At 38.9% G+C, this 26,997-nt stretch overlaps 3 protein-coding genes across 3 annotated transcripts; 1 reads left to right on the forward strand and 2 right to left on the reverse strand.

Annotated features, from left to right (window-relative positions):
* Positions 1-254: 254 nt before the first annotated feature.
* Positions 255-782, reverse strand: LOC148292927 (uncharacterized). Its single transcript, XM_088244504.1, has one exon. The coding sequence runs from the start codon at positions 780-782 to the stop codon at positions 255-257; it is 528 nt and encodes a 175-aa protein (XP_088100630.1).
* Positions 783-10,610: 9,828 nt separating this feature from the next.
* On the forward strand, positions 10,611-12,323 carry LOC148292928 (uncharacterized). The gene is made up of 6 exons (XM_088244505.1): positions 10,611-10,773; positions 10,860-11,098; positions 11,181-11,399; positions 11,512-11,610; positions 11,706-11,786; positions 11,883-12,323. The coding sequence occupies exons 1-6, from the start codon at positions 10,611-10,613 to the stop codon at positions 12,321-12,323; spliced, it is 1,242 nt and encodes a 413-aa protein (XP_088100631.1).
* Positions 12,324-25,013: 12,690 nt separating this feature from the next.
* On the reverse strand, positions 25,014-26,997 carry LOC148292929 (uncharacterized). The gene is made up of 4 exons (XM_088244506.1): positions 26,458-26,997; positions 26,134-26,229; positions 25,635-25,880; positions 25,014-25,538 (listed from the first exon to the last, which is right to left on the reverse strand). Exons 1-4 carry the CDS (start codon positions 26,995-26,997, stop codon positions 25,014-25,016), a joined length of 1,407 nt encoding a protein of 468 aa, XP_088100632.1.

Genomic DNA, 26,997 nt, shown 5'->3' on the forward strand with positions numbered 1-26,997 from the left:
TGTTTTTTCCAAGCAAAGCAGTCATTTGTGTAATGACCATGCCCTTCATGGAATTTGCAGTACCTACTAGTATCCTTCTTGGCGGGGTTTCCCTTCAAAGGCGATGGTTTCTTCAACCAAGGCATGTTCTTTACTTGGGCCAGGATCTGGTGTATCGGGATAGTGAACTTGGTATAGCTCTCGGCTGCTGGAGCACCTCCGTGAGGCTATAATCCGCGCTTGCCTCCATCCTTGTCATTTATCCTGTAGTTCCTTTAGCTTGCCTGCTCAACCGGTTGATTGGCTTGCTTGGCAGCCTTCTTTGCGGCAATCCGACCATCATCCCAAAGTGCGTAGTGCTCTACTGTCGCAAAGACTTCTACTAGTGTTTGGCAGGAAGAGATGGTCAACTTGCGATACAGCTCACACTCAATTGGCAAGCCTCTCTTGAAGGCCGATGACGCGATTCGATCATCACATCCAATAATGTTTGCCATTTCTGCTTTGAACCTCTTGATGTAATCTCGGAGGGATTCATCGTGCTTCTTTTGCATGTTGAACAAGTGGTCAGGGTTCTTCTTGATCATCCGGTAAGAAGTGTATTCTTTGGTGAAGGCGTAAGATAGCTCTTTGAAGCTGCTAATCGACCCGGATGGTAGGGTGTGAAACCAGTCTTGGGCTGCTCCTAGCAAGGTCATTGCAAACACCTTGCACATCAGTGCGTCGTTGGCATTGTAGAAGATCATGACACTTTTGAAGTGCTTTAGATGGCTCTCGGGATCAGAATCCCCTTTGAAATGCATGAATGAAAGCACCAATTTGTGGGAGCAAATTTCCCCACGAGAATATTCGATTGGAAAGATTCCCCTTTCTTCTTCGCCGCCTCTTTCTCCCTGCAAAATAGAACAAATAAGAGGACCACACCCGAGGGGTGTTGGCCTAAGGCCCTCCGATGCCTAAATTAGTTCAATTGAATCGTATAGAAAACAATAGCTAATAGGGTACGGAGATATGTTTATGGTGTAAACCGGGCGGCCGGAGCCTTATGTAAAAGAGAGAAAGAGAGGAGGTGGCTAGGGTTTGTGAGGGGAAGATCTCTACAGAGTTTTAATATTAATTCTGACGTACCTCAATCCTTGTGCGTAGCCAAGTATTTATAGGGGGCCTCGACGAGGTTGGTGAGATTGGTGTACTTAGGCATTTGATTTGTTAGGGATTTAAATCAAATCCCTAATTGTGGTAGGTATCCAATCAATTCCCAATCTGATTAGGTAACTCCTCATTTAATTGGGAAATGTGGTAGGAATCAAATAAGTTTTCAACTTAATTAGGTAATTCTCAATTTAATTGGACATCCCCCAATTAAATTGAGTAACTCCCAATTAGGTTGAGTAATTCCCAATTAGGTCAAATAATCCCCAAATGGAAGGAATTATCTGACCTAGGGTTTTGATTTAATTCGGTTCCCACAAAAATAAGATTAAAAAAAATTAAAATTTATCATTCTAATCTCAACATGCATCCGCATTTGATTGTAGGACGGCAGTGATGCCAAAGAAAGTGTGAGAAAATGGCTTTGTGGGGCCTTCATTGTTGCAGAACTTTAGGTTGCAAGTGTTGAAGTTGACAGAATTTACCTGTTCTGTTGGCATTGTTCATAATAAGGTAGAAACCTAAGCGGTCATTAGTTTCAAATTTTCTTCTGTCTTTTCCTTCATTGACTATTATGGTGTCAAAGATTGTACCTTTATGTCACATTTTGATTTTTGTGTCATCAGCTTATATGTGATTTTGTTATCAGATACTTGGTGGGGTAATTTCAAAGGTTAGAAGTTTAGAAAATAAAAAGTTAGAATCTAAAGGGTTTAGTTATTATGTCTAGTTTATGAGTTCAAGTTAATGTGAGGTTTAGTGGGTATAATGGTTATGATTAGGTTTAATGTTGAGTTAATATTATGGCCTATAAATAGGCGTTGTATCCACTCTATGTTTTGTGTGTTGATGAGTAGATTTTATATTATACATTTAACCCTATTCTTAGTATATTTTGGTTAATATTTTGGAAGAATTTTGATACTTTAAATTGTATTTTCAATATAGGACTTTCGATTTCTTCTGATGCAAAACGTGGTCAAGTGGATGAATTTTGGAGTAATTCCAGTTGGAGGACGTTCGTGAGTTAGTTGGCTTTATAGTATCAAAATATCATATTCTTCCACAAAGCGGTGATTTCCTGGCGAATAAATAAAGGAGCGATGTGCAGTGCTGAAATAGTGACGGTTTGGGCTTGAATTGCGTTTTTGGAGCCCAAGATGACCTCGGATGGGTTCGTGGCCTTCTGAAGATGTGTTCAGAACATTTTTATCTTTAAAACATGCTATCTTGGGCCGGATTTGGAGGAGATTTGAGGCTAAAACGTGGCTGGACAGTTTCTGAGCAGTTTATCCTATCTTAATTAGGACTTTATGTTTTTATATATTTTATTATTAGTTAGCTTCCTAGTGGAGATAAGAGACTAGGATTAGGCGGCTAGCTTTTAGGGAAGTATTTAAGGTCTTAGCCGGCCCTATTTTAGGGAGACTTTTCTTTTATGCAATTTTGGGGGGAGACAGAGACTTTTGCTAGCACTACTACATTTTAGCCTTTGCGCGACGGTTTTTTGCGCGACGGAGGATAAATCGTCCCACATAGATGTTTTGCGCGACGGGTAACATAAATCGTAGCGCAAAATTGTACGACAAAATTAATCGTCGCGCAAATTACTGTTTGCGCGACCAAAACAAAGAGCGTGGCATAAAGTAGCTGGGAAAACGCGCGGAAAAATTTATTTGGCGGTGAACTTTGCGCGACAATATTTCTCGTCGCGCTAAGGTATTTTGCGCGACAAGTAAAAACTTTCGTCGCGAAAAAAAAAGACGCGAAGAACGGACTACTGTCGATAGCATTTCGCGCCAAAAAATTGCGCGACAGAGGATTGCGCGACAAACTTTTCGTCGCACGTTGTTTGTGCGACGAATTATTGTGCGACGGATAGAACTACATCGTCGCGCAAAAAATCGATGTCGACAGTACCTTGCGCGACTGGGAAATAACCTTTGCGCGACGGTGACGTGGTTTGCGCGACATATGCTGAACTAATTATTCGTCGCGCAAAACGGAAGAATCTTGCGCGACGACAGAGGTATCCGTCGCGCAAACTCGTCTTCTATACTAAGCTTAGCACGTCCATGGCAGAGGCAAACTGCAGAAAAAATTGCAGTTTGCCTCTGCTGTTGCTGCATCTTTCTCAAGAGGTTTCGGCACACAAAATTCGTCATTTTCATTTCGTTTATGAGTTGAGCTACTTCTGCCTCTGATACGGTCATTAGGTATGCATTTTTTATCGTTAGTGTAAAAATTTTACTGTAAATTCATACTAACACCATTAATTTCTTTGTATATAGGAATATTATATGTGATTAGCGATTGGAGGAGAACGATTTAGAAGGTATTTTCGTTGTTTTATAATATAAAATGTATTACATTATATTTATATTGATTTATGAAATTATGTTTATAATATGATGTTAAATTATGAATGTACGTTAATGTACAAAGTTAATTGAAATTAACTTTGTACATTTTTTTTTATAAAGCTTAGTTCCCGTTCGAGGTTAGTTGGACCGCGCATGGGTGGGTAAACCACGACTACGGTCCAATTAATTCTTGAATTGTCCCATATTTTGGACAGTTTGGAAATGCATAGTCATGTCACGTAGTTTACAGCTACAGGATTAGGTTTCGATTGTGGAGATTTCGGTGTCGTCTCGGTACGTTCTTCGGGTGGTACGTAGGTATTTTATATCTACGGTACACCTCAAGAACTGTACCGAGATGCTGCCGAAATTTATCCACGTCGAAATCTAATCTCATGTAGCTGTAAATTACATGACATGGCTATGCATTTCCGAATGGGATAGGGCCCTTACCGGAGGCATAAGGAAAGATTTTGTACGAATACAACATGATTGTTGTATTGTGATTGTGGTTCCAGGAAAGATGAGCAGGAGGTGGATACAAAACCCGGATAGGTGCGCAGGCGAATACTTGGATGGAATCGAGGATTTTATTGACTTTGCACGGACACACAACCTAGGTGCAACTAGAATCCGGTGTCCTTGCAGGAGGTGTAACAACATGTTGTGGGAGACAGTTGAACATGTTCGATTTCATTTAGTAAGAAATGGAATGATTGAGACATACAGCACTTGGAACCATCACGGGGAACAAGTAGACATCGCTTCGTCTTCAGGGGCCACAAGAATGGACAATGTTGAACCTATTGTGGATCCTAATGAACAAGTCAGGGATATTATACATGATGCTTTTCCATTTGCATCGACCAGCAGCACTCAGGAAGGAGAAGATGATGTGCCTACACCAATGGACAGTGCAGAGTTCGAACAGTATGAAAACCTGTTAAGAAATGCCAACCAGGAGTTATACCCGGGGTGCGAGCGCTTTTCCGTTCTGACGGCGATTGTGGAGCTAATGCACGGGAAAATAAAGTATCGTATGTCGAACTTGTGTTTCGATTACTTTTTGGGGGTTTTCAAGAAAATGCTTCCAACAGACAATTGTTTGCCGAAAGATCACAGACAGGCACAGAAGATGTTGAGTGGTCTTGGATTGGGTTATGAAAAGATCCACGCTTGCAAAAATAATTGCATGTTATTCTATAAAGAGTATGAAACGTTGGATACATGCCCTATATGCAATGAATCGAGGTTCAAACAGACATCTCAGAATAGAATGAGTAAGATTCCACAAAAAGTCATGCGTTATCTGCCCCTGAAACCAAGGTTGCAGCGATTGTATATGTCGACGCATACTGCCACAGACATGAGATGGCATAAGGAAAAACTGGTAGACGACGATGTGATGTGGCATCCTGCAGATGGGCAGACATGGAAAGATTTCGATCGAACGTTCCCCGAGTTTGCTGCTGATCCCCGAAATGTGAGGTTGGGACTTGCGACTGACGGTTTCAATCCGTACGGGGTTCTAAACCAACACCACAGCACTTGGCCGATTTTCGTATTTCCATATAATTTGCCCCCTTGGAAATGCATGAGAAAAGAGTACATGATGATGACTGTTTTGATAACTGAGGATCCTGGTAGGTCAATCGATGTGTACTTAAGGCCGTTGGTTGATGAGCTCAAAGATTTATGGACAAACGGGGTGCGCACGTACGATAAATCTACTAGGAAGATGTTCACTTTGCGGGCGGCAGTTATGTGGACTGTGAATGATTTTCCCGCATATGCAATGGTTTCGGGGTGGAGCACAAAGGGTTATATGGCATGCCCTGTATGCAAGGAAGATGTAACTTCCGGTTGGCACGCTGGAAAAGTGTGTTACCTTGGGCATCGAAGATGGTTGCCATGGGACCACGAGTGGCGGGAGAAGGATATAGAGTTCGACGGGAACAAAGAGCATCGCGCAAAACCTAGAGAATGGTCCGGTGATCAGATCTTAGAACAGCTTAACCATTTGGATTTTGCTCCGTTTGGGAAAACAGTTAGTCGGACCAGACCTGCTACACATATGAACTGGACGCACAAGTCTATGTTTTTTGAGCTCCCATATTGGTCGAAACTAAAATTGAGGCACAATCTCGACGTTATGCATGTTGAGAAAAATGTGTTTGACACATTGATGGGAACGATTCTAGATATCAAGGGCAAGACAAAGGACACTCCGAAAGCGCGTCTTGATTTGGAAAGAATGGGCATACGAAAGGGTTTATGGCTGAAAAGGGGCAGTGATAAAGCTATACGGGATCTTGCATTTTTTTCCATGAAACCGAATGACAACAAAGAGTTTCTGTAAAGTTTCCTGACGGGTATGCTTCTAATATCGCACATTGCATGAGGGTTGACGGGGGTAAATTTACTGGACTCAAGAGTCACGACTGTCATGTGTTTATGCAACGCTTACTTCCTGTGGGGATTCGACACCTATTGCCGGAAGATGTTGTCAAGCCAATCATATTGTTGTCCAGATTTTTTTCCCAACTGACGGCAAAAACGTTGCGAAAGACAGACATTGATCAGTTGCGCCAAGACATTGTCCAAGTCTTATGCAAGTTTGAGATGATATTTCCTCCGGCTTTCTTCACGAGTATGATTCACGTGATGGTTCACTTGCCAGAAGAGGCATTGCTTGCTGGTCCAGTCAACTATCGCTGGATGTATCCAATAGAAAGGTATATAATCATCATCATTTGTGTATGCATCATTATCTCATGCTTACTACTTGCTAATTTCGGTTTATTTTGGCAGGCTACTCGGAGAGCTGAAAAAAAGCGTACGCAACAGAGCGAAGCCCGAAGGATCAATTGTAGAGGCTTGGGTTCAATATGAGGCGCTTACTTTCTGTGGAATGTATTTAAAGGATGTGGACACGGCTTTCAATCGACCTCAGCGCAATAATGACGGAGGTCTGAGAAATGAGCAACTTTCTGTTTTTGCCCAAAGCGCACGACCCTTTGGAGATCCTGTACGAGGAGAATCGTTTTCCAGAAATGACATGGAGGTAGCTCATTGGTTCATATTGAACAATTGTGATGAGATATTGGCATACTTAGATGAACATGAAGAGATGATGAAGCGAGAACATCCATCACATTTGTATTCCAAGAAACACCGTGAATTGTTTCCACAATGGTTTTTGGAATATGTAAGTTATAAGTGTTTTCTAATTCATATATATATTGTGCTATTACATTTTTCCAAACTAACCTATGAATGTTTTTTTTTATAATATTAGGTGAATAAGTTGAAATCAGAGAATTCCCCCACTTACAGTGAAGAGCTATATAACTTAGCATTCGGCCCACTCCGAGAAGAATTGTTCTCAGGTTGCCATGTTAACGGCGTCAAGTTTTTAGGTCATGCACGAGATGACAAGTTGTGTACGCAAAACAGCGGTGTCCATGTTCCAGGTGGAGGGGAAAGTACAGACATTGATTTCTATGGCAAACTCACAACTGTCGTGCAATTGCTTTACAAAGACCGATACCAAGTGATCATGTTTAAGTGTCGATGGTTTGATACGAACCCAAATAGGCAGGGAAGTATTAAAATCGATCATGGGTTACTATCTGTGAACATGAGCAGAACTTGGTATGATGACGACCCTTACATTTTGGCAAACATGGCAAAACAAGTTGTGTATCTAAATGACCCTAAAGCGGGGAACGATTGGAAAGTGGTTCAGCATATGGATCAGAGGAACGTGTATGATATACCAGAACTAGACCCATCGGACAACGACGTCGACGTCGTTGACCAACGTTTAGACTCTTCCATGGAAAATGATGCACATACACTTTTCGATACAAATGTTGTTCAAGAACCATTTCAGATTGACGGAGTGTCTTCAAGAGAAATACCGATTCAGTCAATTACAATTGACCTCGGTGATCTTCCGCGATACGATCCAACCATGGGGGACAACAACGACGATGATGTACTTATGGAGGAGGCGGAGGAAGAGGAGGAGGAAGAGGATTGGGAGACGGATAGTCATGATAGTGATGATAACGAAGGTTATTATAGTTCATCTGATGAATAATGTAATTTATTTGTAATTTAACGAAATGTACATGTTCATCTGATGAATAATGTAATTTATTTGTAATTTAATGAAATGTACATGTTTTCTCTTTGTGTCAGTAACTTTTCCTAATTAACGTCATATATTTGCATAGAGTTTTGTAAAAAGACAAATGAATAAAGGTATAACAAAATACAAATATAGTATGAAAAAATATAAATATAGTATGACAATTATATGCTTTATCATATAAATATATGATATCCAAACCATATAAATATATGCTTTATCACGTCCCCTAAAACAAGTTGTGATCATCTTTTGCATATATAGTAAATACGAATATAGTATCAACAAATATTTACACTAAATATCAATTTAATTTTTTTAAAATAAAACAAAATTTTGCGCGACGAAAACATCTAATGGCGTCGCCCAAACCCATTTGCGCGACGATTATCTCCGTCTCGCAAGAATTATTGTCCAAAAAAATTTACAAGTGTCCGGGAATAGTTTCGAAGTGTCTTTTGCGCGACGGACAACACCAGCGTCGTTATAGTAACCCTTGCGCGACGATAAGTTTCGTCTCGCAAGGTTAATTTTCCCAAAAAAACACAAGTGTCAGGAAAAAATTTAAAACTGATCTTTGCGCGACGATATGACGAATAACTCGACACAAAAATGTTTGCGCGACGAAAAATCATTGTCGTGCAAACTATTTACAGGCGAAATATTTCACTTCGTCGCGTAAACCACTTTAATTTTTTAAAAAATATTTCTATACATGACACTTAGGAATTTTAACTCAGTATTCACTAGTATAAATAATTTGAAATGAAGATCAAACTCTGTCATTGGATACATATAGGGTGAAGGAGTGTATCCGTAAAAAATCTTCGAAATCGGGGTAAAATTGACCGTTAAATCGTGATTTTTCCTTTATAACCGTTGAAAACTTTTGTCCCGTTACGCAATCTACATACCTTTTTTTTTTTTCGATTTTCGGCGTATACGATCTCTAAGTAGAAACAAACAAGTGTGACGGTTGGATCGATGAAAAAAGTTTTCTATAATGCGTTTATGATTCACACAGTATAGTCACTAACTATTAAAAGTTTATATATAAACTTGTTAAGTAGAACATAAGATTTTGTGATATCCACTAGTGTAAATAATTTGAAATGAAGATCAAATACTGTCATTGAATTCAAGTTGGGTGAAGGATTGTATCCGTAAAAAATTATCGAAATCAGAGTAAAATTGACCGTTAAATCGTGATTTTTCCATTATAACCGTCGAAAACTTTTGTCCCGTTACTTGATCTCTACACGTTTTTTTTTTTCCATTTTTGGTGTATACGATCTCTAAGTATAAGCAAATACGTTTGACGGTTGGATCGTTGAAACTAGTTTCGTAGAATGTGTATGCTATGAAAACAATTTGTTTCAAATTTTATAGAAGAAATTGCGCGACGGGTAACTCTCGTCGCGCAAAACATGTAGATGCGACGAACACAACTTTATTCGTCGCGCAATGGGAAGATGTCGTTAAGGGTTTTATGTGATCAGGGTTCAGAGTTCAGGGTTTAGGGTTTAGGGTTTAGGGTTTAGGGTTTAGGGTACGATGTTTACGCGACGGAAAATTTTGTCCCCGTCGCGTAAGGTCGTGAAATTTTTGGCGGTTCAATTGCCGCTACTGCAACGACGTTGCGCGACGATGGGAGTTTATTTCATAGCGCAAAGTTAATATTTTCAGTTTTGCGCGAAAATTTTAATCGAAAACGCACCGTTTAGACACTTTACTGTTTTGCGCGACGAACACTTTATATTTCGTCGCGCAAAGGTCTGATAATAATTCGACAGTTTCGGACCTTCTGGTTCATTCTTGCCGCCGCTGTCTCTTCTCTCTCTCTCTCTCTCCTCCGGCCACCACCTCAACTTTCCACATTAACGACCGGGCGATCACCGCCAACGGACTCAGACCTTTCCAAGCCGCCGCCGCGACGATTGGGTTCGAGAAACCGGCGGGAATTTATCCGGTTTTGGGCGAATATCTCCGGCTTCGTTCTCCCTCCTCCGGCCTCCAAATCTGACGACTGAGGTATGCATTTCCCCCTATTTTTTATTGTCTAGCTGATGGTTGGATAGGATTTGTTAAATTTGTAGCGTACGTTGTCTAATTTTGTAACTAAGATTTTGGCCGGATTTCGGGATGAAATTCCGGCCACTTCCGGCCATTTTTTGGCCTAGGTCCGAGAAGAAAACTGCCTCTATTCGATGTCCTGAACCTAGGGTAGGAAGATTGGCCCTTCATTTTGAGATTTTTCCGGCGATCGTTATCGCTTTTTCACATACATGCGCTGCTGCCGCGTGTGGCAGCGCTATGGAACTGTAGCAAAATCACATTGTGTCCCAATGCAATCCACTAGTTGTCATGAGCGTGTAGGTGTGTTCGGTTTCCAATTTGGATACCGTTTCAGCCTCGAATGGATTTCGCCTATTGTGCGATTTAACGGTTTGATTTGTTCGGACCATTGGATGAAACTCAAACTCATGTATGATGTACCTTGTATGTCTAGGATCGTATAGGATTCAACGGATTGTGGATTGGAGTCCCGGATACTCGGAAATCGCAAACCGTACGCCAACATATATGCGTTAATTAAATTTGTAATATTGTTAAAATATGCTTAGTTTATATTGGTAAATTTGATTTATTTGTATGTTTGTTAGCTTAGTTTATATAATGACCCTAAATTGGAATAATTTTTATGTTTTATAATTAATGAAGAATGTTTTATATTTTTGTTATATTTTATTTGTTTTATTTGTTATATTTGTTATATTTGTTATTAGACGTTGACTCTATTTTAAATGAAATGAAATAAATGTTATATTTGTTATTAGATTGTTGTATTACAGTAACTATTTTTTTTAAACTTTGGTGCTTGTTTTTATTGCAAGATGTCAAACCTAATCAGCAGAAGTCATAAGCCGGTGCAACCTTCACGTAGTTTGCCTCCCCCGACTATGATGTCACCGGCCTATGGCCCACCACAGTTGCCCGACTTGCCAGTGGGTCCCAGTGCCCCCCATGCGCCGGCGTCATCAGAGTCATCAGTGGCGCAACCAATGAGCGCCAGGCGGCGTCATCGGCTTTCCAGCACCACCGACGCCACTTCGAGCGGACCAGGTAAAGATTTCCTTCAACTACATATGTTTCGTACCAATATTTTAGTCAAATTTGTTAACTAACATTAATTTCATATTTCTTTGCAGCCAAGAAGAACACCCGGGGACCGTGTCGCCAGTTGGCTACATCGAAGGTCACCCGGGTGAACAACTCTCGTATCAACATCAGATACGATGATCGTCATCGGGCTGCCCCAACGGCAGACCAACATAGCTCATTGGCGCACGATGTTGGTGCAGTCGTTCGGACCTATTGTCCGATGAAATGGAAGTCTTGGAAGGCCATGCCTGATGCGGTGCATAACGAGATGCATGGACACCTGTCGGTATGTATCTTACATTTTAATTGTTTTTCCTTCCAATTTTATATATTTTAAATATTTAATGTATGTAATTATTTTATTGTAGATGAATTACAATTTAGAGAATGTCAACGATGAGTTGTTGGGGTACATCAACAGACTCTTCGCTGATAGGTACAAGCAGTGGAAGAGCGACCTGCACCACCACTTTCAGGCATTTGATGATCCGCAGGTTGCTCTTCAGGAGGGTTACCCGAAGGAGCTTGAAGGGCGGGAGGATAGTTGGCAGTGGCTCTGTGGTCATTTTCAGGAGGCTGATTATGTGGTATTTTTTATATTAAGTTCAAAATTATTACACGTTTCTTACTAATGATTTATGTCATTTTTTAATATTTCATTTCAATTTCAAATAATACGTTTTAATTTTTGTATAACAGAAGATGGCTAAAGCAAATAAGGGCAATAGGGAGAAGAAGGCTCTTCTCCATCATTCAGGTTCCAGGCCCTTCTCCTATAGGATGGATGCGCGACGTCGGGTAATAATAAGTTGTTTTTATTTAATTTTTAATATGTCATTAATGTTAATTTTTTTTTTTTTGTACTAACATTTTTATACTCTTGTTCAATTTAGGAGGGGTCCAAATTCCCAGAGATTGACGTCTTCGGCGACGTTTATGTTCGACCTGGGAATGAGTTGGCGGAGTCCCTTCATGTAAGTACTCTTTAATTTTAATGATTATTTTACGCGTTCAAGTTTCATAGTTATTATATAAATGTTTTTATTTATATTTTATGTTATGTTAAACAGACGACCATGATTGAGAAGAGCCAGTTGGTTCTTCAGGAGTCCGCCTCCCAGCTTCCTCCCGATACGCCGTTCGAGTCTGTGGCTCCTCCACAGGATGCAGGGTTTCAGATCTTGACGGACACCTTGGATCAGACTCTAGGGAGGCGGCCAGGGACATACTGTCGAGGGATGGGGAATGCCCGGCGGCGGGAACCTAGATCCCGTTCATCGTCGCAGTCAAATAGTGTTTTGACAGCAAAGGTGGCCCAGCTTGAAACCCAGATGGCACAGATGGCTCAGATTATACAGTCAATGGCCCAGTCCGGCGTTCCCATACCATCTTTTGTTCCCCCGTCCACCTCTGCGCATGGCCACCAAACCTCTGCCCCTGTCCCCAATGTCCAGACCTCCGAGCCGCATTTGCCAGACGAGGAAGTAGATTTAGCTACATTGTTTAATTAGTTTTTTACTTTCTTAATTACATTTTAAATATTTCTCTTGTATATTATACATTTATATTATGTTTTAAAAAACTATTTTCTCTTCATTACATTTTTCAATTGCAATTTGATTTAATTATAAAAATAAAATAAATCAAAATTCTTTTTTTTCACATAAATTTAAAAAAAAAATTAATTACTAATATTTGCGCGACGAAAAAATGACCCGTCGCGCAAATCACGTTTTAAAAAATAAAAAAACCATAAAAATATATCGTAAACGAATATAATCCTCGGTTTGCGCGACGGACGTATTTGTCCCCTAAAGAAAATGCGACAAATAAATCATTGTCGCGCAAAGGTTTGAGTCACGATCGTTATTCATCGCACATGGTATTTGCAACGACGAAATATTTCTCGCGCAAATATTGTTTGCGCGACGAATATATGTCGTCGCATTATGTTCATGCAACGTCTGTTAATTCGTCGCGCAAACAATATTTGCGACGGATTGAAGTGTCGTCGCGCGTAGTTGCTGCAACGCCTGTACTCTCGTCGCGCAAAATATTGAGCGACGGATTGTTTGTCGTCCCTGAACTATTGGCGCAACGAAGGGTATTGCGCGACGATATTTTATAGTTTTGTCGCGCAAAGTCTAGCGTGACGGTATTTGCGCGACTGATTTTGCGCGACGATATATCTGTCGCGCTATTGTTTCCGCGACAGATTTGTTCTTTGCGCGACTATTTTTGATTCGTCGCGCAAACGCTAAAATGTAGTAGTGTAGGGTTTTTGAAGAACTTCTACTTCAAGGTGTTTTTATTCTTATTCATTCGCATGATATTTTCTTTGATTTTAATTATGAGTATGCGTAACTAATTCAAATTGCTAGGGCGAGGCCATAAGCCTTAGCATGAATATGTAATTTTATTAATTTGCTTATGAATGGATGCATGTTTGCTTTGAATTATTAATCACTGCGATTAAAACTATCTATCTATTTTAGTGATTGATCACCATTAGGATATTTAGACAAGTAATTTGATGCAATTTCTGTTGGAACATCACCCTGACATTGAGGATGGCTTCTTGTGGTTAGTAGTTGTAAGTTCACTTAAGGCGAACATCACGTTCTTAAGGGTTGCATGGTTTTTCATTCACAAGCTTAATGAGTCTTGCACGTTTATATTTGATCTGAACATCACAGACGGATTGCATGTTAGATATATGTTTTCGCTTGAACATCACAAGGAACATATGCATTAGGAAAACCTAACCTTCAAAGCATATATGTGGAAATTCATAAGTAACTGATAGAATTGCACAGGATTGTGACGGTGATGGCTAAACCCTAGTTTTCTCTAAATTGTGAAGTTTAAAAATCCTATAACGTCTTTGCTGTTATTATTTCCCAACTTTCAGATTTCTTTTATTGTTAATTTAATCTTTTCAAATTCATAAATTTCAGATCTTTGATAAAATCTATTTTAATCATTAATTAAGAGTTAGTTTAATTACAAATTAGTCAAACAATCTTTGGGGACAACGACCTTGCATGAGCATTTATACTACAATTACCTTGTATTCTTGCAAGTATTTTCAGTGATTTTAACCCTCTTTGCATAGGTACTAAAAATTCTATCATGTGTATCAAGAGTATCAAGTGTGTGTTGTAGTAGAGTATTTGAAGTATCAATCTTATTGAGGGTCTCAAGTAAGTTTGTGTAGGAGCTTTGTGTAGCCTTCGGGCTTCACATCTCCAAAAATATGTTATTTATTTAGTCTGTTATATTGTATTACCCCCTTCACATTTAGAGTGTATGAGCATAAAGCTAAATCCACCAATAAGTGGCGTTTGGAGCATGGTCCAATTTTTTAAATGATTTTTGGCATGTAGCATGAAGCGTTGGTTGTGGTTCTATATTTAAATTGTGTTGGCATGATGAAAATATTTTTGGTTATTATTTAAAAGTTTTATTGTGGGCTTGAGATGTGTAGAAAAAAATTTATTTTTTTGTGTGTTGGTTGTAAGTGAGAGGCATATTGATGCCAATGAAAAAAAAAAAAAAAAAGGCACATGGATGCTAAATGAAGAGAGAAAGGCACAAGGATGCCGAAAGAAAAAAAAGGAAGAGAAAAAGGCACATGGATGCTAAATGAAGAGAGAAAGGCAAATGTGCACCTAGAAGAAAAAAGGAAAGAAAATGGAGTGTTTTTTGATTCATGAAGGAAAGTGTTTGGTTATTAATTGTATTCTCACTTGCAGCAAGAAAAGGAAAGAGATGAGTATATCAGTCGTTGTGTCATTCAAGCCCATTTTGATTGAAGCTGCACGCAACCTTAATGTTGAACCATATTTTAATTTTGTAACTAAGAGACCGGCTCATGAAATGCAATTCATGTATTGTAACATCCCGACCCAAAAATATAAATATTCTTGAGTTTAATTAAATTTAAATATGAATTTACAATTTTGCCCCCGGGTAATTTGGTCACTTTTTAATCCGGAAGGATTTTTGGGGAAATGACTGGTATTTTTGTGTAGGTCATACCGAGATGAATCTGTAGACACGTAGTGGACTTGAATTGGAGTTGTAACTAAAAAGATACGATAAAATTACACTCAGTGGCACAACCATAAATAATTTGAATTTGATTTGAATAAAAATCAGAAACCTCTCTCTCTCTCTCTCTCCCCCCGTGAACCAGCCCCCTCCCCCTCGTTTTTTTTTAACAGCTGGTGGCTCCAAGAGCCACCACTGCCACCACCGGCCACCATTCTTGGCGGCACTTGTCTCAAAAGGACAGCACCACTCTTCTCTTCCAGTCCCAGCCCAGCCCAGCTGCCATAGCAGCCGTGTTTGGCCGGAAAAACGAGAAAAAGTTGCCAGTTTTTGTGAATTTTTCTCAAGCTCGTTCAAACGATTTCGGGCACCAAATCTTGCGATCCAGGTATGCTTTCTCATCCACTCGAGGTGTTCTAGCTGCTGGTTGGGTTATTTAGGAGAAATTTATGAGTTTTGGTGGGTATTTAAGCGATAGAAGTTTTGACCGGTTTCGACCTTCGATTCCGGCCACTACCATCGACTTTTAGGTAGGTCCAAGAACAAAAGTTGCTCCACTCTATGTGCTGATCATGTATGTATAAGTCTTGACCGGCGGTTTGGTGATTTTTCGATCTCTAGAATCGCTTTGGACACCCACGCATTGCCGGCGCGTGTGGTGGAGTGTGGGCCCCTTTTTGGCCAGTCTTTGAGTCTTAAAATAATCATCATGTCGTCCCAAGCACGACGGTATGCTCGGATATGAATTTGGTTACCGTTTGATTGTCAATCAAATATCGCATATTAGGCGTTATCCAAGTTTGATATGTTCGGATCGTTGGATCGACTTCATTTTCAATTATGTTGATCTAGGCACTTCTAGGATCGTATAGAAATTCGCATATTGAGAATCGGTGTCCCAGATACTCCAATTCAATAATTCAAAGTTTAGATCAACGATAACCATCCGATCATGTGATTGTGAGCGATCCGATCGTTCGACTCGGACCAAACTTGCAGGACAAGTATAGTAAACCTTGTTGAATCCGTGGAAACTCTCAAATCGGAATTGGGAGGTCGTGGGCCCAGCGGGCTGATCGGTTCATAATTGTATATTATTTCTTACCCTTCTAGCTTATGATTTGGTTATGTTTTTGAGTTAAACTTGTGCTTTTAATCCTTTTTGTGTTTATCTTTCAGTTAATTGAGCTTTAGGTAACAATGATGGCTTTGGAGAACATAATTCATGCAATTCAAGCATGTTAAGGCCTAATTTGGATGAATTGATGAAGAGCTTAAAGACAAATTCATTATGGCTACAGCCCCCTGCCAGTCCAGTTCCGTAGGTCATATTGCAAGCTTTGTTTCAGCAACCTACATAGCTCGGATGAGGCCACATTCTTCATGAAAGTTGCTCCAATTGGTGTGTACTATAACATATCCAAAATTCAGCCCCATTGGATAAATCTGGAGTCCGTTACCTAGCAAACACAGAACCATGCTCAGGATGGATCTTATCAGCGCGGAAAATGAGTTAGCAATTTGTTTCGGCCTTAACTTCTTCCTCCGACCTTGGATTGGCCCAAATAACATATGGCTGGAAAGAAGACATTCTGAACTTCAATTTAGAGTGCTTAAAGTCCTAATTTGATTAAGAGAAGCCCAAGTTGTAAGCCCTTGAAGTTGCTGGTCATGCTGACCTCAGCATGTGCTGGTTGGATGCTTGGTCATGGTGAGCTAGGTATGAGCTATCATTTCTGGTTGGAAGCTTGGTCATGGTGACATGAAGATGAGCTAGGGCTGCTGGTGGGATTTAGTGGTGAAGTGCATCAACCAATTCAAGATTTTCTAATACAAGTGCATCACCCATTTCAGATTTTCTAATACAAGTGCATCAACCATTTCAGATTTTATAATTCAAGTGTTGTATGCATTAGTCTTATTGAATTCTGATTTTCACTTCCCCTAGGCCTATAAATAGGGAAGTTCTCTAAGCTTGTAATAACACCCCAAGGGGGGGAGCTCTCAAACACTTCTCTAGAGCTCCCTTCCCTTCTCTCCCTCAAATTCTCTTAGTTTCCCTTTGTAGTTCTCAATTGTTGTAATAAGATCATTCTATTAAATTTTCTTTGTACTAAATATCAAACACTTTTCCTTTCTCTTCTTCTAATTCTCTAAAGCTTTCAAACACATGTTCTTCCAAAATCCTCAAAGTTCTCAAACATCTCTCTACTTCCCTTCTCTTCCAAAAGTCTCCATGTCTCAAACACTTCACAAACACATTTCTCTTCCTTCCCTAAGTTCTCAAATTCTCCAAGTTCACAAACATCCTCCAAGTTCTCAACCACTCTCTTCCAAATTCTCAAAGTTCCTAAACACTCTCTTCCAAAATCCACAAAGCTCTCAAAACACCTCTCTACTTTCTTCTCCAAATCCTCCAAGTTCTCAAACACTCTCTTCCAAATTCCCCATGTCTTAAACACATTCCCTTCCAAAATCCTCAAAGCTCTCAAACACATGTTCTTCCAAAATTCTCTAAAGTTCCCAAACACTTTCTTCTCCCTCCTCAAAGTTCTCAAACACTTCCTTTCTTCCTCAAAGTTCTCTTAGTTTCCTTAATGTTTTCTTAGTTGTAATTTATTTTTCTTTGTTATGTAAATTCTTTTCTTAAGTTTTCAAGTTGAATTAGTTTCCAAGTTTCAATTATGGTTTTTGTTCTTATTCATTATGCTTATAAGTTAATATGCTAGTTTGAATGATTGATCACCATTTAGGCTTGCATGTTAGCTATCTTGGTTTGAATTAAGAGTATACACCATGCTTTAATTCGAATTGAACTATGAATAGGAAGAGTATGTATGGACATTCGACAACAGGGATTAGATACATACTTGGTTGTTTAAAATGTTCTTCTATGCTTAATGGGTTCCTAATGCTTAATTTTAGGTTAGACAACAAATGATCAAATTAGGGAATTAGGAACACAAGGTTATGACCACACACCATGGCTTAATCATACTTTAGCTAGAATCAATCCATTAATCTAAATTGAACTTGGGAACTTATTTGCTTGAGTTACTTATTTCTTTCTTCCTTGTTTTATGTTCTTTGTTTTTGTTTCTATTTTGTGTAGGGAAACTAAATTGGATCATTCAATCACCAATCCCTGTGGAATCGACCTCGCACTTACATATGCTATACTACCAACGGTTCGTGCACTTGCGAGTATCACAAGTTGAGGATGCAGCTTAATCCATTTTGGTGGAGCTAAATCTACGCAACACGGGCTCGGTTGACCCAATGTAGAAAGTTTGACCCTCAATTGACCGTGAGTCTTCCGAGGTAGTTTCACCATTCGAGAAGTGCTAAAATGACTGTGTAAATGAGGCTTGGTTGTTTGTGAACTAGTTTGACTAAGTTTGGATTTTGAGTCTATGCTATAGTATTTTATGATATTCCTAAATGCTATCTTCGATATTTGAAGATTATGCATTATTGGAAGTGATGGAATCTCTAGGGGTAATGTTCATTTATTTTTTATTTATTTATTCATTTATTACTATTAAGATTATTATTATAGTATCGGAATGGTTTGTTAATCGGATTTCGATGTGATTAATATATTAATTAAATATCTAAGTGCATGTCTATATTTAATATATATACTCAATAGTTGAAAATGAGGAATTATGGACACTAGTTCTCAATAGTATGTGGTATAAATTCAAAGATAGTTGAGAAAAAAATTGAAATATGGTTTGTGGAATAAGGGGAATTTTATGATAAGTTCCGCCCCCCCCCCCCCCCCCCCAAGTTGCCGCCCCACGAGTTTCCGGGACGCCTGAACATGTGGTGCGAGGATGTGCGTTCTCGAGCTGACTACATGTCTACCGAGTTCTGCTAGGATTGCGGCTCGGGTTGACTTTGTGTCTCCGAGGCCTGCGAGGAATGTGGCTCAGGATGACTTTGTGTTACTTATTGGTGAAGGTTTAAACACATGTTTTCCGACTTATGAGACAAGGATTGAGAACTTTCTAAGTTTTAAGGGTTTTATACAGTTCAAAATTATTTTCTTAAGTGATGAGTTTGTTTTACAAGTAGAAGAGGGAAAAACATGTTTTATTTAAATTTTTGATATTGACATTAAGATTTCACATGGTCAATGCTATTTTATTAATTTTTTCGTTTTCCTACTTATCTGTAATAAGTTATATATATATATATATATATATATATATATATATATATATATATATATATTTATAAATGAGCCTTATGTGAGCTTCGAAGTTAAAAGTGTCTTCGGAGCTTGTTTGTTTAATTTTAATTTTATATATATATAATTTAAGCCAGTAATATATAAATTGATTTATGAATTAGAGGAAATTTAGTGAGTAGCCTACTTATGTGCAAGTATGAACTGTTTTGAGAATTGGGAAAATTGGAAAGTATTGCTTTAGAGTTTGTGAGTATTATTCAACATATCACTAACATGAGAACTTGGATTGATTTGCAATCACATTGAAAAATAACAATAGACAAAGATATGTAAGTGCTATATAATAAAAAGTGGAAGAACTATGTATGGCTTGATCCCTTTGTAAGGGTACGTAGGCAACCTGGAGTTACTAGGTGCAGCCATAAAATCAAGTGCATAGAATTTGTTCAGTTGGGTTTTATTGAAAGTTGATTAAGTATTAACAGTGTTCTAAGAGTTGAGTTCAATTTTAAAGGTTGAAATGTTTTATTTGATTTATTGAGGCATGAGGCCATTTAAAATTATTTGTCTAATGCCTGCTAAAGATTGTGGATATTAGAATTGAGTTTTGTACAGGTAAAAACTTTTGGGAAATTAGCATTTTACAAGGTAGACTCTGCCGAATTTTCGGCAGAAGCCAACCTTGGGAATTTTTTTTGAAACTTATAAGGGCATTTTTGTCAACAGTGCTCAAAACATACCAGTTGTCGTTCACACACAGGATTCAGCTCAGATTCCAAATTGGAATTTGGGTTGGGTCCTGTCATGTATCATTTAGTTTTGATGGAGGCGCACATCCGAATTTTTCAAGTAGATGGAAAAACACAAAGAAGGAGGCAGAACACTTGGCGGCATATTTTTGTCTGAATTATGGGATTGAACATGACATCATTAAAGTGCTTGATGTCAACTTTAATGTGTTGATGAATTTCAAGATCGAATATGGAAAGCTGCAGGAAGATATTGAAACACTACAAGATCAAGTGATGGATCTAGAGCTAGAAATTGGAATGCTAACACAAGATGAAAATCCAGAAGAAAATGGTCTTGGCCAGCGTCAAAGTATCATGAACATAAGTGACATAGACGAGTAAGAGGGAAAACATCTACGTTAATAAGCTTTAAAATTATAGGAGAGATTGTTGGGGTAATTTCAAAGGTCAGAAGTTTAGGAAATAAAAGTTAGAATCTTATTATGTCTAGTTTATGAGTTGAAGTTAATGTGAGGTTTAGTGAGTATAATGGTTATGATTATGTTTAATGTTGAGTTAATATTATGACCTATAAATAGGTGTTATATCCACTCTATGTTTTGTGTGTATCAGGAGTATCAAGTGTGTGTTGTAGTAGAGTATTTGAAGTATCAATCTTACTAAGGTTTGTCTCAAGTAAGTTTGTGTAGGAGCTCTGTGTAGCCTTCGGGCTTCACATCTCCAAAAATATATGTTATTTATTTAGTACGTTATATTGTATTTCCCCCTTCATATTTAGAGTGTATGAGCATAAAACTAAATCCACTAATAATACTAGCCAAACTTGCAAGTGGTATGAATAAACCTGCACAACAAACTATTGTTCCGGTCTCATCTGTGAAAGGATTGCTAGATTCCATGCAATTAAGAAAATGTAAGTTTTGTATCGTTCTACCTGGAATAAAATAGTTGTGGCAAAATACTATGCATGCAAAAGAAGAAAAGCTACAAGAACGTTATGGAATCAATACTGGGTGACCACCTATCATTGAATAAATTTCTCCTTTTTTTAAAACTTATAGGCGTTGTCTGGTATATATATGTATATCTTGTGTACATCCTCAAACATATAGCTTTCTGCACATTTCCGCTCAACATATTGATTTTAGAAATGTCTTTCTTCCTAATGAAATAAAAATAATTGTTTTCCCTTGTATTTTCTAAGTTTGCTGACATTTTTGGAATTTTTTCTGATTTCCATTTTCAAGGCTGTATCTAATCTGAAGAAGCACCTTCAACATTTAAAGTTACTACATGTCTCATTTTCTTAACTGATTCAACAGCTTGTCAGGATCGCATTTCTGATTTCTACATTGTTCATGAATCACAGTACCTGGTTATGGAATATTGCTAGAGGGAAAGTGGGGAAGATGTAGAGGGGCGCCTTCTTCCGAAGAGCCATGGTTCTGGGAAGACATTTCCTGAACCTCGGGCTTTGAAGACAATTTCTTCTGTATGTAATTTTCTCGAATAGACAATCTTGAACTCATGAATTAAGCAGTTAAGGGATTTAGTGTCTTTAATGTCACTCAACTTTTTTTTTGGGTCAATAATGTCACTCAACTTAGGAGAAATATAAATGTGCTAAATCTCCTTACTATTGAAATTTCTCAGTTCAATATGAATATCACCTCAAGTTGCACTAATGTCACTACTTTCTATGTCAGCTGTGCCTTGTTTGTTGTACTGGGATTCACTAGGTTTACAAGATACTCACAGATTTATAGTTCTCTCATTTTGACATGACATGAGAGATAGAAAATGCATGCTAGAATGGGGAATGCCACGTATAGGTTTACTGTGTCCACATCACAGCTTCTTTTGAGAATTTGAGTTGTTCAAATGAAGCTTTATAGAATATCAAAAAGTATTGACATGGTCCACCTTGAGCTTTTGACATCCGCTCTAACTCCTTCCCAAATAGAGTATCAAAGTAAGCTTAATGTTTACCAAATCAAAAGGTATATGGTCGACCTTGAGCTTCTGACATCAGCTCTCACTCCTCCCCAAATAGAGTGTTGAAGTAAGCTCAATATTCATCATTCCTTTACAAAAATATCTAAGAGTCTAAGCTTCTTGAAAGATCATGTGCTGGAAGATCCCAACTCCTTTTAGTTTTTTTTTTTAAAAAAAAACCTATAATTTGACAAAAAAAACAACAACTTTCTAGCCAGTCAAGCGTAAGGCATTGCAGTTGTCATTCATGTAATCATATTTTTACCAAAATGAAATAAGGCATGTGGATCCCTCTTTTCTTACACCTTGGACGAAAGTGGATTCTAGAACATATTCTCCTCAATGGCCGTCATACCTGGTTTCTGGCTCTTCTTGCAGGTTCAACATTGGCTTCATGAACTTTGTGAGGAATTTAGTGAATGCCTTCAATTGGACTTGGACCAAAACGAAAGGTTTGCTCATACACTAGTGCTGCATGCTACCGCATACGAGGTACTTATCTGTTTTGTATTTGAACCTTTCTTTTATCCCTCTAATTTTTTCCCCACCAATTTATTATGATTTGTTTCCATTTGGTTTTGTCCTGATCATGAGTTAGCCTTCAGGTCAGTGATTCAGATTCACACAAGAAGTTTCCTTCGAAATATTGTCCCCTAAGGTAGGGGACTGCCAAGATACAAGAAGATGCTCTTGGTCTTTTTCAAGCTGCATTACGAGAATACTTGGGTTCATACACAGTCAAAATTCAAGGAAGTCAAAACAACCATTGGGGAATAACGTCTCTTTCTGTTTCAGCTAGTAAAATTGTTCCCATACCATCTGTAAGTTTTACAAAGCTTGGTTTCTATTATACTGTGGACTATGTATCCAATTATTTTTTTGCACTTCCACTTTGATTTCTAGGTCTCTCTGCCCTAGTTTCGGTCCATATAACCACCTTCGCAACCACTTAAACACTTCTAAAAGGACATATGGAGCTTGACCTTAAGGAACCTTTGCAGGATTTGTTAGATATTGATACTTCTTCTCTTTTTTCTTAAAATGGACAATGAAATTTGCGATCATTATCATCTGGTTGGTGTAGGGGTGTAAATTGGATTGGATACATCCGATATGTTTGAAAATTTCCAAAAAAATCCAACTCCGATACATTCGATATCCGAAAGTGCCGAAATCCCAAATTTTCGGATAAAATCAGGATCGGAATCAGAATCTATTTGTAAATTCCAAAATTCTGATTCGAAAATTTATGAAGTTTTCCAAACCCATTCCGATCCGATTTTCTGATTTTTTTTTCAGTAAAATTCCGAAATTATGATAATATTTTATGATTTGTAATTTTAATTGCATTATTTTTAATTTATAAGTCTTATATATGTTTCATTTCTTATTTGTTATATTTAAGTACCCACATACAAATATTCATATATACATGTATACCAAACATAGGAGTATATATTACTTTCTTCTTTTTCCTTGAAAATGGAAAGATTAAAATACCCTTAAAAATGGATGGTGTTAAAGTCAGATGACAAATCATGGATTTTGAAAAATTAAGATGACATTTCTCTTAATTTTTTTCTTTAAAGTGACAAATTGAAACTGAGATATAAGTTCAGGTGACATTTATACAAAAATCTCTAATTACATTTTACTCCTTGTAGGTTTCAATTTCATGACCCAATATTTTTTATTTATTTTATTTAATACAAATGGGTATTCTACTTTAATATAATCTAAATTATAAGGAGGGGATTTGAACTCGGTGCAGAGTGGAGAGGACATCCGCTCTAACCAAATTGGCGAAGCCCATGTGTGCCATAACCTAATGTTTTTAAATCTGCCCAAATTACGCACTCTGTCAATTTTTTTTTTTGGACAAACTGGTACTTGAATAAAACCAGGGTGCAACAAAAGCACCAAATACAAACAGGCAGGAGTCCAATGACAAGGGACTACAAGGAAATGAAACATCAAAGTGAACATAGCTTGTGGATACAAATTGGAAAGAAAGAGACGCTGCTTCAAAAAGCCTAAAGACGTAACAAACCAACCAGCATCAGTCTAACCATTTTGTGGCGGTGGGCATGGTAGGACATCCTTGTTTAGAATGCCTGTCAGAGAGGATGGGGGTCGGTCAACCCAGACAAAAGAGCGCATCCTTGAGGAAGATAGCTTGGCCAAGTGATCAGCTGCCAAGTTGGCGGTTCTGGGAATCCCAGACCAATGACATTGATGAAAATTACTAGAGAATTGTTTAATGGTTTTGAGAAGAGGGTATAATTGTCACCTTCCTCTCGCAATGCTTCCTTGAACACTAGAAATCGCCTCGCATGAGTCAGATTCAATTATCACATTATTCAACCCCTCATGGAGAGCTAACTTGCAGCCTTCCAATATTGCCGAAGTCTCAGCCTCAATTGAGGAGGATGCATTGGTTGGGCCTAAGAAACCTGCCAGGAAAGACCCATCAGCTCTTCAAATTATGACCCCCACACTAGTCACATCCATACCTTGCTTACAAGAGGCATCCACATTAACTTCTACAAAATCAGTACACATGGAGGCATCCATCGCTGAGTTGGGGATATGTTTTGAGGAGGCAGCCTATGGATGACATTCTTGTGGATCTACGCATTAGTGAACTCTGCATAGGCTGTTTGAGACTCTCGTATAGCAATATCCGGAGAGGGTCTGCTTTGCTCAAAGGCCATCTTACAACGCAATTTCCAAATATGCCAACATGTGAAAGTGATTATAGATATAGTCCTGCCAAAGTCAATGGGACTGCAAGGTAAATCACCAACTGTAGTAAGGAGCCAATTAGCAAAAGTGGAAATGGAGAACTTATCAATTCTCAGATTTAGCTACCCTCCAAACCAAATTGGCACCACCCAAGTGCATAAAAGAAGCATATGTTCCACCGTTTCTAGCTCATTGCAGCAAATGGGGCAAGTAGGCGATGAACTAATCTTCCTCCTGAACATGTTTTCTTTAGTAGCTAAGCAATTCCTGAGCGCTTTCCACAAGAAATTACGAATTTTCGGAGGGGCTTCCAAGTTCCAAACAAGCTTCCAAACTTTAGGATCAGACACTGAAGAAGAAGATGGGGCCCGTCCTTGAATATGATCAGATTCTTGCTGAAGCCAATGATACCCAGACCTCATGGAATAACTCCCCGACCTCTCAAAAGGCCAAATCAGTCAATCTTGTTCCCCAGTAAGTCTAATGCGAGAGATTACAGAAGCTTCCTGGTTCGATATTTGCTTCCTTACAGATGAAAGCTCCCACTCTCTGGTGATGGGGTTGATAATTGTCTCCACAAGTTGAATAAGATCCAAAGCTTGCACATTCCTCAATTCGATTCTACCATTTTGGTGGCCTGGCAACCACTTGTCAACCCAAATTCTTGTCTGTGAACCATTTAACACTTGCCAAAATGCACCCTTACAAATAATATCCCTCCCTTGCAGCAAGCTTGACCAAGCCCAAGAGGCACGTCCTCCTTTTGTGGCCTCCAAGAAGCTACAATTTGGGAAGTATCGAGCCTTTAGAATTTGCGCCCATAGAGAGTTAGGCTCGTTTATAAGTCTCCAGCAGTGTTTGGTTATCAGGGCAAGGTTGAACTCATGGAGGTTGCAAAAGCCCATGCCACCATTGTTCTTTGGTTTCCCTAGAGCCTCCCAACTAAGCCAATGGATTCGTTTCTCCCTTCCTGATTGGCCCCACTAGAAGTTGGATAGCAGGGAGTCAATTTCTCTACATATAGATTTGGGAGGCAAGAAAATATTCATAGGGTATTGAGGGACAGCTTGAGCCGCTACCTTAATTAGGACCTCACGACCAGCTTGAGACAAAAGTTGTTGTTTCCAGGCCTGAATTTTCAACAAAATCCTTTCTTTTATGTAGAGCAAAGCTTCACGTTTGGCTCTTCCCCAAATGGTAGGAAGACCAAGGTATTTTCCTGGGTCGTCGACCTCTGGCATACTAAAAACACCACAAATCTCTTCGCAAATGTTCACTGGAGTGTTGGAGCTGAAGTATAGGGTGGATTTGGAGAAGTTTACTCGCTATCCAGAGGCATTACAATATGCATTCAGAATGTGGACCAGATTCCTGCTATTTTGCACTGAAGCTTTCAGAAAAATTATTCAGAATGTGGACCAGATTCCTGCTATTTTGCATTGAAGCTTTCAGAAAAATTAGAGTATCATCAGCAAACATCAAGTGGGAAATTGTGGGGGCAACGTTACTAAGTCTGATTCCCTGCAAAACACCAGTTAAATAGGCTTTTTGGATCATTAGAGAAAGCACTTCACTTACAAAGAGGAAAAGGTAGGGTGAGATAGGATCACCCTGCCTTAAACCACGAGAAGGCTTAAACCTCCGACCTAGATGACCTTCGAGAAGCACCGCAAGCTAGACAGTAGTTACACAAGTCATCACCAATTGGATCCAAGAGGAAGCAAAGCCCATCTTCTGCATAATTGATTCAAGGAAGTCCCACTCTATCCTGTCATAAGATTTATTCATGTCCAATTTCACCCCCATTTCGAAATTTTTCTTGGAGTTTTTCAGTTTGAGGTAGTGGAAAACCTCATGAGCAATTATGATGTTGTCCTAAATCTGACGGTCCAGGACAAATACATTCTGACTATCAGAGATTAAGCTGGGCAAAAGAGGTTTGAGCCGGTTTGCCAGGATTTTGGAGAGGATTTTGTGTGAGAAATTGCAGAGACCAATAGGGTGAAATTGTGAGACAGATTCTGGACATGCAGTTTTAGGTACAAGGGCAATATGGATGGCATTTAGAGTTTGTGGGGAGGTAGTACCATTGAAAAAGTCGTTTGATGTACCTTGTACTTCAGCATGGATGATACCCCAATAGGACTGGTAAAAAATGCCTTGAAAGCCGTCTGGCCCAGGCGCTCTCATTCCTCCCATTTGGAAAGCAGCTTCTTTAACTTCTTGCTCTGTAACTGGACTAGTCAACACAATATTCATTTCATCAGTGACCACACTTGGAACACAATCAATAGCTTCACTCCAATCTCTATTTCCACTTGTTGTAAATAGCTCCTTGAAATGAGCTTCAATGGTGTGCCTGATCTTCTTTGGATTGTCCACCCACCGGCCCTCATGGTATTTTATCCGAGCAATTTTGTTTTGCCTCCGCCTCTGGATCAT

This window comes from Prunus avium, chromosome 7, assembly GCF_965620075.1.
Source record: "Prunus avium chromosome 7, drPruAviu1.hap1.1, whole genome shotgun sequence".
Taxonomy (NCBI): Eukaryota; Viridiplantae; Streptophyta; class Magnoliopsida; order Rosales; family Rosaceae; genus Prunus; species Prunus avium.

Bases quoted from the DNA above. Each gene is read 5' to 3' on its own strand.
- LOC148292928 (XM_088244505.1), top strand. From the start codon at position 10,611: ATGATGTCACCGGCCTATGGCCCACCACAGTTGCCCGACTTGCCAGTG. The intron at 11,400-11,511 runs GTATTTTTTATA...TTTGTATAACAG, and splicing joins TTCAGGAGGCTGATTATGTG to AAGATGGCTAAAGCAAATAA. The intron at 11,787-11,882 runs GTAAGTACTCTT...TATGTTAAACAG, and splicing joins AGTTGGCGGAGTCCCTTCAT to ACGACCATGATTGAGAAGAG.
- LOC148292929 (XM_088244506.1), bottom strand. From the start codon at position 26,997: ATGATCCAGAGGCGGAGGCAAAACAAAATTGCTCGGATAAAATACCAT. The intron at 26,230-26,457 runs GTATTTGTCCTG...ACTACTGTCTAG, and splicing joins TAATCTCTGATAGTCAGAAT to CTTGCGGTGCTTCTCGAAGG. The intron at 25,881-26,133 runs GTAAGTGAAGTG...GCCTCTGGATAG, and splicing joins CACCCTACCTTTTCCTCTTT to CGAGTAAACTTCTCCAAATC.
- LOC148292927 (XM_088244504.1), bottom strand. From the start codon at position 782: ATGCATTTCAAAGGGGATTCTGATCCCGAGAGCCATCTAAAGCACTTC.